This window comes from Plasmodium inui, assembly GCF_000524495.1.
Source record: "Plasmodium inui San Antonio 1 unplaced genomic scaffold supercont1.15, whole genome shotgun sequence".
NCBI lineage: Eukaryota > Apicomplexa > Aconoidasida > Haemosporida > Plasmodiidae > Plasmodium > Plasmodium inui.
The window spans coordinates 458,424-471,804 of NW_008481849.1; the positions used below are offsets into that span (position 1 = coordinate 458,424).

The window sequence follows — 13,381 nt, forward strand, 5'->3', positions numbered from 1 at the left end:
AGTTAAGAAAAAGTTTTTTCCCCCATTGGAACGCACTGCGTGAAGGAAAGTGTGGGGTCTGTCATGAGTGTATAATCCGTCACCTGTGCAGGTATACATACAATCCGCTGTACTTTCGGAATACACTTAGTACGCCTCTGAACGAAGGACATTCGAGAACACACAAATAGCCTGAACCGTTTTTGTAAATCTGCTCGGGCAGACCCATGTGCATATGCACCCCCACAGCAACAAGCACCCTTAAACGCACATACGTACATGCGCATCCGGAAGAAGAACACATAGATACCCATTGTGAAACGCAAAAAAAAAAAAAAAAATATATATACTCTTTTAAAACATGGACCCCATTGGCGGAGGTACGTCTTCCCCCACTGTCATCCTTCGTTGCGCGTGCTTAGCCAACCAGGTGCCTTCTTCGCCATATAGTAATATGTGCCGTTTAATGGACACACGTGTTGTGTTACCACGCCGTCCCAAGATACCATTTTCTCTTTCATTTTTTTCGATTTTCCCCACACTACACCCCTCTGCAGACAACATTATAAGCATAAATGTCGGAGGGAAGATTTACATGACAACTCTCAACTTGATTTGCAGATACAGGGATTCTCGTCTATGTGAAATTGTTTTAGGTAGTTTTGGAAAATTTTTCCAAAAGGGAAGACATCCCACACCTTGTTCTTGTGTCGCCATGTGGATGACGTAAAAATGTACCATGCTTCTTTCCCGTGTGGTAATCTTTTTGCTGTCCTTACTACATACTTTTGTAACGTTTTGGACCCTTTACAGAGAAACTGAAGGCTGTGCCGGACCTCGACAGTAAGCGTCTCGTATAGGCAAAGTTTAAGCAGTCTATGTATCTGGCGTTTTGCCGCCAGGATTGGGCTTCCCCCATTTGAGCCCCTTCTGAGGTTAACCCTTTTCGCCACCACCACCCCCTTTTGGATAGCCCACCACAACAGGAAGGAAATATTCATCGACCGGAACGGTTCGCATTGCACGATGGGAATAGCGACAATGTGTATCTCTACAGCATTGTCGCGGTTCCCCAATTAGCACCTTTACGTTTATTGCTAGGTCTTCTTGTTAAGTGAACCCATGTGCGCTCTTAGAAGTGGAATTGCATGTCTGCCTTTGATGGCATGGTTCCATGGGAGAAGTGTGCATTTTTCAATGCCTCTACGTCGCTCCCTTCCGCTACGCCCCCGTGTAGGAAGCAGATTCGAGTATATTTTGGACTTCCTGCGAGACGGAGTGCTGATATGCGAAAATGACATCAACGTATTGACGAGGATACTAATCGAAGCTGTGTACTTCAAATTGTTTTCCCTCATAAAAATTTTAAAAAAGAAAATCGAATTATTGTATTCAAATATGGGGAGTAATGTGAACAAAAATATTTTCAAAAGCATCATTGGAACACTTGAAGAAAAAAAAAAAAAAAAAATAAAAAGCAAAGAAAAAAATAAAAGCATATCGATGAAGTTAAACAAATTCCCTGCCCACATTAAGAAGCACAACGAAATGGAATGTTGCACTGTTAAAAAAAAAAAAAAAATTCAGAACGTCCATTTTTTGAACAAGATAAATTTATTAAGTGAATTGAATGACGAAAATGAGTCTTCCACGAAGGAGGAGGTTAACCTCAAGGGATACACACTCTTGTCTAGTGCTCCACTGGACAGTTACAAAGAGGGAAAACAAATTGTGTCTGCTAAGGACCAGGAGGACAAACTAAAAAATGACGAACATTTTGAATGTAATAATGACCTGGAACTGAACTCGCGGGATAATTTACCAAAAAATATTCCCCCGAATACGTATACTCCCCCAACACACACCAAAACGGTTGATTACAATTTAACGAATAATTTCATAAATGAGGAAGACAAACTGAAGAGTAAAAATAATGCCAATTGTTCCACTCGGATAAATTGTTTAGTGAAAAATATCGAACAGAAGGGATACCCCCCCAACCCTCTGTCACTCAATGGGCATTTAAAAAATGGCGACAGCAGAGCGGTTTCCTTCTCGGAGAGCACCAGCATTTTTATCTACGGAAAAAAAGGTTATCCACGTTGTGTACTCAGCGTGTTATGGCTTCTTTGCAATGCACAACAAATCCCATGGTAACAGCTCTTATTTTTCCCCCCCATTTGTTATCTCATTACGTGTTTTCTTCTTCCTCCCCCTCTTCACATACAGGTGAGGAAGTCCACAACGGGGCCAACGATGCCATGGACACCTCCACAGAGAGCCTAAACAATAGCTTTCCCCCGAGCAACATCGGAGGTGTGAACTATTCAGGCTACTCCAGCTTGGCGAACTATGCCACCTGCGCGAATTACGCCAACACTAGGAGCGATACGGATACGGCAAGCTACAAATATAATAATTATACGTATAACAATGTGAATAACCATAGGGAGAAAATTTTAGTTTACTCCGAAATTGACGACATCGAAGAAACGTCCCCCTTCCCAATACTGTCTAATGTCAATTTGGGGGAGCAGATATTCAGCACGACGGTGGATTTTTAGTGTCCCGTTCGGCCAGTTTGTTTGTGCGCGTTGTATGTACATGGCGATGTTGTACGCACGCGGCGATGTTGTGCCTACGTGGCGATGTTGTATGTGCGCGGTGATGTTATGCGTACTTGGCGATGTTGTATGTACATGGCGCGAAACGCACTCCCTCTCTCCTCGCCAGAAAATGTTTTGTCACCTTTTTAATCCATTTTTTGTATTTTTAATTTTTTTTTTTGAAAAAATGCATGAAATGTTGTCAGTTGTGCCATTCTAGTTGTAATTGTTCCGTGCCCTTACGCTTTGCGTTCACCGGGATGATGTGCACATGTCCACGGAGGTGTGCTGTGTCCACGCAGGGGTGCCTAATCTTGCTGATAGAATGAGAAGCTTTTAAAAACTGCGAAGAAGTAATCTCTTAACGTACGGTTCGGGCGTGTGGAACAGTCCAAATCTGTAGAAGATGTCACAGGGCTCCATTTTTAGGGGCGAATCCCAAATGCGAGAAAAAAGGTGCCCAGTTGGACATGAAACAGGGGTTGCACATTTGGTGTACCGTGTTAGGGTGGATTACTCCTTTTTACATCTCCAAAAGGTTACCGCTCAGGTATAGGAGTCGGATGAGTCATATTGTCCACTCGTCTATACCCCGATGCAGTGCCATACAGTGCCATGCACTTCTACACTCGTTTTATATCCCCATTCGGCTACAATTACGCAGATGGAAGGAAGAATGACGTGAGCCCCGAACACAACGCTGATACATCAACGTCGAGCCATTCCCATATGTGCGCATGAATGTAGAATAGGAAAAAGGACGGAAGACGTACAGTTGGTCATTTCGCCTTCCCGTTATAGTAACTGTAATTACCACTTAGCGCACGACACCCCAGGGACACTTCACTCGAGGAGTCTTCACCCGTGTGGGGATATACTCCAAACTAGGAAACAATCGTAACAGCTGTTAAAGTACGGAAGAAAAGAAAGGACTGTTGTGTACATACGTACGATTGTGATTCAGAATGGGGTTCCACGTCCGAAAGGAAAAAAGGAACAGAGAGAAAAGGATTGCGCACTGTCGGAGGGTTTCGTTCACGTGATACATTACTGCATCTTATAAGTTAAATAACCACCCGGATTGGTAACATATTCCTTTTTGTCTACCCACATTTGTGCACACATACGGGTTACCCCTCCAACATGAGCATAGTAAAATGCCCTTTCCCTATCCCTTTGCATTTTCTCTTTCACCACGTGGGGCACTAATAATATCTTTGGGGGAAGGGGGGGTACTCCGCATCCACATGGGCACTTATCATTTTACCTCCTCCGTTTTTTCCTACTTTTGGCTTTATGTACGTGAAACTCTGGGGCGCACACAGAAAGGCGCGCATATAGTGTGGCAGATTCTCCAACCGAGCTGTACCTGCCGCCACCCGAATATGAATGCATAACGGAAATGAGAAAAAGTTAAGAATAGCTTTAAGGATTGCTCTAAAATGAGTCAATGGTGGAAGAACCGCATTGCCGTGAATGCTTCAGTTTATTCTTACTTCTTTTTTTTCTTTTTTTTCATGTTTTTTAATTTCAAATAGGAACACTGCATTGCGTTGGCATGGCGAAAAGAGTATCAAGCAAAACCAAAGCGTTTTCACTTTTTGCCTGTGATTAGTTCAATATGTTACTTCTTCTTTTTTTTTACCATTTGGTCTTTCTCTGGGAAGTTCACTCTTGGCTTTTCTCCTCCTATCAATTCGTGATGCGCCCGGCACTTCGCCGCTTGCTAGTACTGCTGCAAATGTTTCTTATCTCGCCCATGTAATCTGTATGGTCTAGCACACAGGGGTATTTGATGAGATTCTAAAAAGGGCAAAATGTATGCGAGTTGAAGAGGCTCAAATTCTGTGGGTGCTTTGTCCAACCTCTCTGTGTGCCCCTCTTTTCCTACCCCCTTTACGCATACGTACACGCGAGCGTAGGTACTTCCAGCAAAGATTTAAAACGCGCAATGGCAATTGGAAGGAGAAAAAAAATAAACGGACGCAATCTAAACCTGCATGTAAAGCTGCGGAAAACTCCCAATACCTAAACGCATATGTACACAAAAGGTATATGTTTAAAGTGTCAAGTCTCTTTTTAGGGTTGCGACACGCATTACCTCTACTGCAACACGTTTTTTTGAAATGTAAAATGGGCACTTGACACCGGGAAGGAATTTGATTATTTTTTCCACGATATTCTTTTTGCAGATTTTTTGCTGTTTCTTGCGTTTTTTTTTCTTTTTTTTGCCTATTCTTTTGCCTATTTTTTTGCCCTTTTGTTGCCTTTTTTTTAACTTTTATTTTTCTTATCCCGTAAATAAATGCTCAACAGAATAACGAATCAAGTGATGCAATGCGCATTGAATGAAAACACCACCAAAAAGGGGATAATGATAACCTGGGGCTGATAACATGGCGATGATAACACGTAGCGATAATAATCTAGCGATAACAGCGTAGTGCTAACGTTCAGGCTTCGCGTTTTCTTTTACTCACCCTTTCGCTTTTCCATCCTCCCCACTTTATTTATTTTTTTTAACGTTATAGCACCAACTTTGTTACGACTGCAGGGCCACGCATATGTGTGAGAAAGTCCAGTCGGCTGTACACAGGAGCACTGGTGCGTACAAAGGTACGCATACGTATAAGCGGCGTGTGCAACCCGAGGAAGAGCCCCACCCCGCGTACCCCTTTTTTGAAACGGCAAAGTCGAACGGCCTACTAAAACGGTCAAGTTCGTCCCCCCCTCCCATTTGTGCCCGTAAGCACAGTTTACCCATTTCTTGACGGTGTCAATTTTGATGCACAAATTGTGAAGATATTTTAAGGAGTGACGAGAAAAATATAAAAATCGGAAACACAAGACCATCAGCGCTATTTAGTCATTTTGTTTCTCCACACTGCAGTTTGAATCTCTGCATATGCTTCTGTGGGCAAACACAGGGGAGGATAAGCCGATTTGTAATTGCCCTTGTTACGTGAGCTTCTCTTACGTGCGCCTCTCCTACGTGGGCTTCTCTTACGTGAGATTTCATCACGTTGCGCGTCCGCTCGTCCTTGAACACTCCTCGGCGTTAAAGCGGCCAAATTGTATCTGAGGAAGATTATTCAGAAGCCGGGCGCTGTTAACTTAGATCCGTTTGTTAATTGTGCCAAGCGAGAAATCCCCCCTGCCCCCTCGCATAGGCCTCCTTTTTTTAGTTGCAGACGCTAGTATAGTTTTAGTAATAGTTTAGCAGTTGTAGTAGCCCTTTATCGGTTCATAATCTGTGCAGACCGAGCGTTACTTATTTGTGGTGGCCCCTTTCCCTTGTGCCTATTGAGAGAAGCCTCTCTTCACATTGTCCCTCTGTTTCTCCGTTAGTGAGGGAAAAAGTCTCCGCATGGTTCAGCTTTTCTAAAGGACACACCGCTGGCAGAGCACGAACAGTGTGGAGGCGTAATCGCGAAGCCGAGAAACCGCATAACGGAATAACCACATAACGGAATAACCACATAACGGCGTGACAGATTAAGCGCGCCCCGCACACGAATGCAACAAGATGGACGTGACAGATTTCAAACGTAAGGTGTACAATTTTTTGGAAAACGAAAGTGAGTACTCCATGAAAAATGACGATGGGGAGGACAGCGATGACGCGAGCCAAATAGCATATTTTGACGAAGTAAAAGGGACGGCAAAAGAAAACTCCAGTAATATCTTCCGGCCTAAGAAGTATGAATTGTGTCAGAGCTTGGAAAAAACGAAAGGACTTCTGGGCATAGAAATGTCCAACAAGTATGATGCGTTTTGTTTTTTCTGTAAATATCACTATAATAAGGATTTTTTAGGAGAAAGGAAAAAGGAAGTAAGGGGCAATGAAACAATTCTTGGAGAGTATTCATTCAAAACGTATGGTGAAATAAAAAATGAAATAGAGATCCTAGCATCTGCATTGTACCAGTTTGAGAATATAGAGCCCAACATATTCACAGATAATGGACCATATGATAAATTAAAAATTTTAGGTATCTGGTCAAGAAATAGAGTAGAATGGTTAACTACCGACTATGCTTGCTCAGCCATAGACTTTGTCACCGTCCCGATATACGACACTATGGGGATAAACTCGGTGAAGTACATATTTCAGAAGACTCAGATGAAAATCTGTTGCATCGAAGCGGAGAAGTTGGAGTGCCTCATAAAATTGAAGGACGAACTAAACGATCTACAAATTTTAATTATTTACGATGAATGGAGCTTAAGAGACGACATTAAGCAGCGAGCCAGTAAGGCAGGCTACAAGGTATATTTCTATAAAGACCTAATTGACAAATTTAAGAACCAAAATATTATCCCCCAGTATGAGTATTATGACCACGCGTTTCATAGTCAGGAGAAAGGTCAGAAGGGCGTCAAAAAAGAGCCCCACTCGAGGAGCGGCGCTGGAGGTAACCGCAATAGTAGCAATAATGGAAGTGGGTGCAACGCGCTGATGCAGAAGCTGAAAAAGAATAGAGGCAAAGTGACTGATGTGTGCACCATCATTTTTACCTCCGGATCGTCCGGCATGCCCAAAGGCGCCATGTTGACACACAACACGTTTCTTACCTTTGTGCAAAGCTACATCATCGACGGAAACAGACTCGGCCTGATGAAATATGACGTGTTGCTTAGCTACCTCCCTCTAGCCCACATCTACGAACGGATAATCGAATGTGCTGTGTCTTTTTTTGGAGCCAAAATAGGCTATTTCTCTGGAAACATAAAAGAGTTAGTCAGTGACATAAACGAGTTAAAACCAACCTTCTTTATCACCGTCCCAAGAATTTTACAAAAAATCCATGACAATATTATGGAAGGATTGAAGAACAAATCCTTTATAGCCAGAACGTTGGTAAAGACAGCCCTCAAGAATAAGAAGAGCATATATTTGAAAAATCCGAAAAAGTTTTCCCACCCAATTTATGACATCATTTTACAACCACTGAGGAACCGATTCGGAGGCCGCATAAGGACGCAAGTCATGGGTTCTGCATCTATGGATAAAGATAAACTAATCGATTTGCAAATGCTCTTTTCAGCACCTATTTCGGAAGGATGGGGAATGACAGAAGTAGGCGTAGGATTCTTACAACACAGATATGATAGCACCAAAGGAACCATCGGAGGAATGTTTTCCAATGTTTCCATGAAAGTCGTTAAGGTGGAAAATATGAAATATGACCCAAAGGCTTACCCAAACAGAGGAGAATTATGCGTCAAGGGAAGTAGCCTAATGGTAGGCTACTTCCGAGATCAGCCGTTAACAAAAAAGTCTTTTGATGAAGATGGCTTCTTCTACACAGGAGATGTCGTTGAAGTGAATGAAAATAATGCATACGTACGAATCATAGACAGAGCAAAAAACATATTCAAATTAGCTCAAGGGGAGTATGTCGAGCCAGAGAAGTTGGAAAATATCTACACCAATAGCATATACATAGAGAACATTATTGTGCATGGATACAGTTACGAAAATGAATTAGTATCCATCATAGTTCCGAATGAAATTTTCATTCGTGATTATGCCAAGAAGAACAACCTCAATATGCCCTTCGAGGAGCTGCTAAAGTGTGATGCTATTAAAAAGCTTTTTCAGAATGAAATATTGACTATTTCAAAAACGTATAATTTGAATGGCATTGAGAAGATCCACTTATTTCACTTGACGCCTATTCCATTTTCTGTGGATAATAAGCAGCTCACCCCTACGCATAAGGTCGTTAGGAACGCCATCATCGCTGATTATAAAAAGGTCATTGACGATTTGTACGAGTCCAGGAAGAAGTAAGCTCTTTTGTTTACGCAGCGGATTTTGCCCCCCTTCGCACGGTCCATCTTGTGCGGTTATGGTGTGCACTACGCCATCATCGCTACGCTAATGCGCCACGTTCCATTTTGTGGCCCCTTGTTAACCTATTTGCTGTGCGATGAAAAAGACCACACTTTCCCGCTGTGTCCCCGGAAGGGTTGAATCTATGCTTCCCCTTCTCGTCGTGCGCATTGTAATGCACAAATAAGCAGAGGGGAGGGGAAAGTACAACAAAACGGACACCTTGTCGATGGGTTAGCCTGCAGTTGAGAACCCCCTACCCCGAAGTTTTCCTCTCGAGTGATAATAATGCAATTCTCTTTTTTTAAATATGTAATGACGTATCTAAGAAAATTCAATTTTGTGACAAAGTAAAGCACCTTGTAGGGAAATTTATTACTTCCCAATTTGTGTATTCGTGCATGTGCGGTATATGCAAAATGTCCACACATGTATGCACAGATGTACATACGTACGCATATCTGCAGACGCTCGTATAAACGTGTTTTTGTGCAGGCCTCCCCCCCAAGCTTCTCCTCCTTGTCATTTATTCGTTAAATGCCCTATGCACATGAATAATACACATTGGCATGGATTCTTGTTGTGAAACTTATTATCATCATATGTTTTACTAGTATGTCGGTACAGGCATATTTACAGCATTAAATTGCACTGAGTAAAAACTTCCTTGTAATGCAACCCCCCCTCGTATGGTACAAACATAATATATATATGTGTGCGTCTGCCTGTGGGCATTTCAAAAAAAAGTGACGCGTCGAATCTCCCCCCTGGGACGGGGTAAGTTTTTTGCCGTACTGTTCATACGAACCGCATGCATTACCCCCGTTGTCGTGTCGTGGTTGTTGCCTGCACAGCTATATTAGCCTGGCGCTTAACAATCTCCCACCCCTACGCCCTCGTCAAAATAATAAACGGCTACGCAGCCGCGTCCTCCCTCATGGTCACTTAAAATAGGTTTACCAACCTTCGCAACATCCTCGCAACAATGTAAATTTTGAAGACAATGCGCCGAATGGTTATGCAAAAAAAATCTTCCCCCCCGAGGGGTGTTCCTACATTGCAAATTTACACCCACTGGTAAAAATTTACTCAAAAGTGATCTCAAAACGGTGATGCCTTTACGAAGGCAACATTGATCGCAAAAGGAAGGATTAGGAACTGCCTTCCCATTTAGTTTCATCACCAGGAGGGAATCTACTTCGCGGAAAATTTGAAGCGACAGAACAGCTTGGCTTTTCACATATCTATGCTTGAGGGGTGTTCCCACTGTCCCACAATTTTGAAACAGAGTAACATTTGAACTAGCCAATGAATAACTGGAAATTGCAAAGTGAAAAAAAAAAAAAAAGAACAAAAAAGAAAAAAAAATGAAACAAATGTTAAGGTATACAACGTCAAGTTCGAATTAAATGTTGGGTGGGTTTTCCTCTCCTTTTCTCTATTTTAATTAAAGCGACATTAAATAGAAAAAAGAAAAAAAGGAACGGAGCGGGGGGGTTACACAGATTGACAGCATGCATAGTAGGACATAACACTGTGACATATACAAACGCGTGTAATCATACACAAAATAGGGATAAGACGCAAATTAATTCTTCCCAAAATGTAGCAAAAAGCAAGGGGGGAATATTTGCTTGATCTTTCCCTGTTTTTCGTCTTGCGTTATTTTCTTTTTTAATTTGTTACTGTGCTTTTTTTTTTTTTCTTCTTCTTTTTTTTTTCAAACATTCTACCCAAATAGTGGGTGGGGGGAGGCATTTTCAAAAAACGCCCTCGTTTCAAATTTGACAAATCGGATATAATGACTGCGTCGATCATTTTAATTATACACATAAACAGATGACGAAACAAACGTAGAGACAGAAATAAAACTGAAAAAAAACAAAAAAAAACAAGGAAGAAAAATGGGGCAACGCGAAGGGTGAAATCAAACGATACCGTCGCGGGCTGCGCGGGCTTCATCCTCCAGCTTGGAGTTTATAGTTCCTTCTTCTTGAAAATGCCCCTATTGAACAAAGACACAAGGTGACAACGCGCCGAATTTTTCCTCGTTGCCACTTCGGTGCATGCATGATATGAACGTACGCGCGTGTGTGTCCAGATCTAAGATGGCTTTTTTTCTTCCTCCCTTAGACAGGTGAAGCGGCAACGCCTCACAGACAGGCAAGCTTCCTCTTCCCTGCCGAGCTCACTCTCGGGTCGCATCAAATGTAAACGTAGAAACATGAAATCATACAAACATGCAGACATACAAACATGCAGACATACAAACATGCAGACATACAAACATGCAAACACACAAACATGAAAACATACCCAGACAGACACACAAATACCTAGTAGGTAGATATACTTCGCAACAAACTTACACAAATAGAATACACGCATTTGCAAACAAATCAGGACGCGCCACGCCACTTGGTGAACTAAACTCTAATTTGGACACACTTGGTTTACTTCAGCCGAGTTAGCATCATTGGCCTTAACGAACATGTGGAAATTACCAAATGGGGAAGACAAATCGGCTTCTCTCTATTTTAGTGCACTCCTGGGGACACATATCATGCGAGACGCGCAAAGAAAAAGATATCATTACTCTTGCATCTGTAAGTGTGAAGAGAAGGTAGGGAAAAATGAATAAACATAATATACACATATGTATGCACAAAATAGGATGGCCATGTTACACGACGTACTTTCTGTGCCACCTAAGGGCCGCGTGTACCCCGCTACGACATTGTACAAATGCGCGCATACGAGGGGCTCGTCCTTTGTCATTTTCTCTCTTTTTCATGTTCTCTATTTTGGTTTCTCTTCATCTCTCCCTTCTTACCTTCGCTGCAACTTCTGCGCCCGAGGAACCCCATCGCCGATGAGAAAAATCGGACGGAAAAACAAATGTACGGGAGCGAACAGGGGACGCAACAAATGCAGAATGGAAATGAAAACGCAAACAAAAACGGGCAGGAAGAAACAAATGGATTGACAAATGGATTGACAAATGGATGGACAAAGGGATGGACGAATAGATGGACAAATGAAAGGACAAATAGATGGCCAAATATATGGACAAAGACATGTGCAATACGCGCACGATGCGTAAACGAACTGGCGTGCCGACCGAGTCGGGACTGAGAGAGGGACGCGAAGGAGGTCTCGCTAGAACCCATCTTCTACACACACATGGGAAGGACAAATGGGAAGCACACGCAACTGCCTCGCTACGCGCCGCCTCACATAGCCTTCACATGGCTTCACACCGCCGTTAGCTCAAATCCACTCTTTGCTCTTCTTCTTAAACTGGTTGTACGATAACAGGGAGGAAGAGCGGTTGGGCGGGGGGCACACTCCGTGCAGAACCACCGTTTCATACTCATTCGAGTTCGTCATATACGCGTCGTAGTCCTTCCTATTTAGTGTAATGGAGTCAATGCTGCTCTTATCCTTGATCAAGTTTTCAGAATATTTATCATCAATTTTCAGCATGGTATCGAAATAGTTTTTATAATCATTGAAATTATGTTTGCTGCTTTTTCTGCCCTCGGTGTCTGCTTTGTTCTTCTCCTCGCCATTTTCAGTAATGTTGTAGTGTTTACATTTCTTGCGCATTTCTTGTTCTGTCAATTTTTGGATAAGATTCTCTTTATTCTTCAGTTCGTTTATATTCGCATTCATATGCATGTCCGTAATTTTTGGGAGAAACCAGGGGTGTCCTAACGCTTGGATTGCTGTACATCTATCGTCCGGACTCTTACTGCACATCCAGAGAATAATTTCTTTGACATTTTCAGATTTGGTTAACCAATGCTTTGTGTTAAAGCTGATGTGACACCTCATATTTTTTTTAAAAATCTCCTTTACGTTATTGCCTCTGAAGGGGGGATAGCCACAAAGTATGTTGAAGAGAATAACCCCTAAGCTGAAGATGTCTACTTTTGTGCCATACGTGGAGTACCTTAAAATTTCAGGTGCAACGTATCCGGGGGAACCACACCTCATATTCATAGAGGGGCTATTCAAAAAAGAGGCTAATCCAAAATCGATTATTTTTAATGAGCTAGGATCATTCACATTTTCCAGCATTAAGTTTTCCATTTTTAGATCCCTATGTACTACTCCGTTAGAGTGTAAGGCCTCCAAGGCTATTAAAATTCGTTTAATAGCTTTTCTGGCTACCTGTTCTGTGTACGGGCCATTGTTATTAAGGTATTCAAAGAGTTCCCCTCCTTTTAAATATTCCAACACTAAGTACACGAACCCTTCTTGTTCGTATGCCGATATTAACTTTATTATATACTTATGCATGACCTTTCGGAGCACCTCAATTTCGGTGTACACATTTGATTCTTTCACTTTCGATTTGTCTACTTCTTTCACCACTACTCTATTTCCATACAGGATGTTGGTACCGATGTATGCTGTGGAAAAGCTCCCCTTTCCTATTTTTTTATTCAAGACATATACATTTTTAAAACCTAAGATGGGGAAGCCAAGCATGTTAAAGAATTGACTCATTTCACTAAACTCCTCCTTACTTCGACACTGAAATTGGTATTCCTCATTTGCAGTAATTATATGAATACATGGTCCTATCTCCGTTATGTTGTTGATTATTCTGCACCCTTTCAAAGGCACTGTAAATTCCGGGTTCTCCTGATACATATACGTCCAGCATAGCAAATATGGGTTCTTCTTTTCATCATACGTTAGGGACACATGAGAAGCTGCACCAGTCGCCAGAGGGAAGTCTATCCGTTTTCCTTTAAAGAGCTGATGGTATCTCTTTTCCATGTTGTGTGAGGTACTGGAGACTTGTTTTTTTTTCTGCGATTTGGGGCTATCTTCAGTAGGGGTAAATATATTGGCAATTTTTTCTCTTTTTTTTGTCTTTCTACGCACTATGGTTTGCCATATAATGATAATGCATTATAAACCTGAATTGTTACAAAACAAAATT

The 13,381-nt window shown here is 42.0% G+C and overlaps 3 protein-coding genes across 3 annotated transcripts; 2 read left to right on the forward strand and 1 right to left on the reverse strand.

Annotated features, from left to right (window-relative positions):
- Nucleotides 1-340: 340 nt before the first annotated feature.
- On the forward strand, nt 341-2,543 carry C922_03568 (hypothetical protein; the record flags this gene model as incomplete). Its single annotated transcript, XM_008819160.1, has 6 exons — nt 341-359; nt 537-635; nt 793-822; nt 953-991; nt 1,217-2,071; nt 2,209-2,543. 6 exons carry the CDS (start codon nt 341-343, stop codon nt 2,541-2,543), a joined length of 1,377 nt encoding a protein of 458 aa, XP_008817382.1.
- A 3,568-nt stretch (nt 2,544-6,111) lies between these two features.
- C922_03569 (long-chain acyl-CoA synthetase) lies at nt 6,112-8,382 on the forward strand (the record flags this gene model as incomplete). The annotated part of the gene is made up of 1 exon (XM_008819161.1): nt 6,112-8,382. One exon carries the CDS (start codon nt 6,112-6,114, stop codon nt 8,380-8,382), a length of 2,271 nt encoding a protein of 756 aa, XP_008817383.1.
- A 3,312-nt stretch (nt 8,383-11,694) lies between these two features.
- Nucleotides 11,695-13,215, reverse strand: C922_03570 (CAMK protein kinase; the record flags this gene model as incomplete). The annotated part of the gene is made up of 1 exon (XM_008819162.1): nt 11,695-13,215. One exon carries the CDS (start codon nt 13,213-13,215, stop codon nt 11,695-11,697), a length of 1,521 nt encoding a protein of 506 aa, XP_008817384.1.
- Between the last annotated feature and the right edge of the window lie 166 nt (nt 13,216-13,381).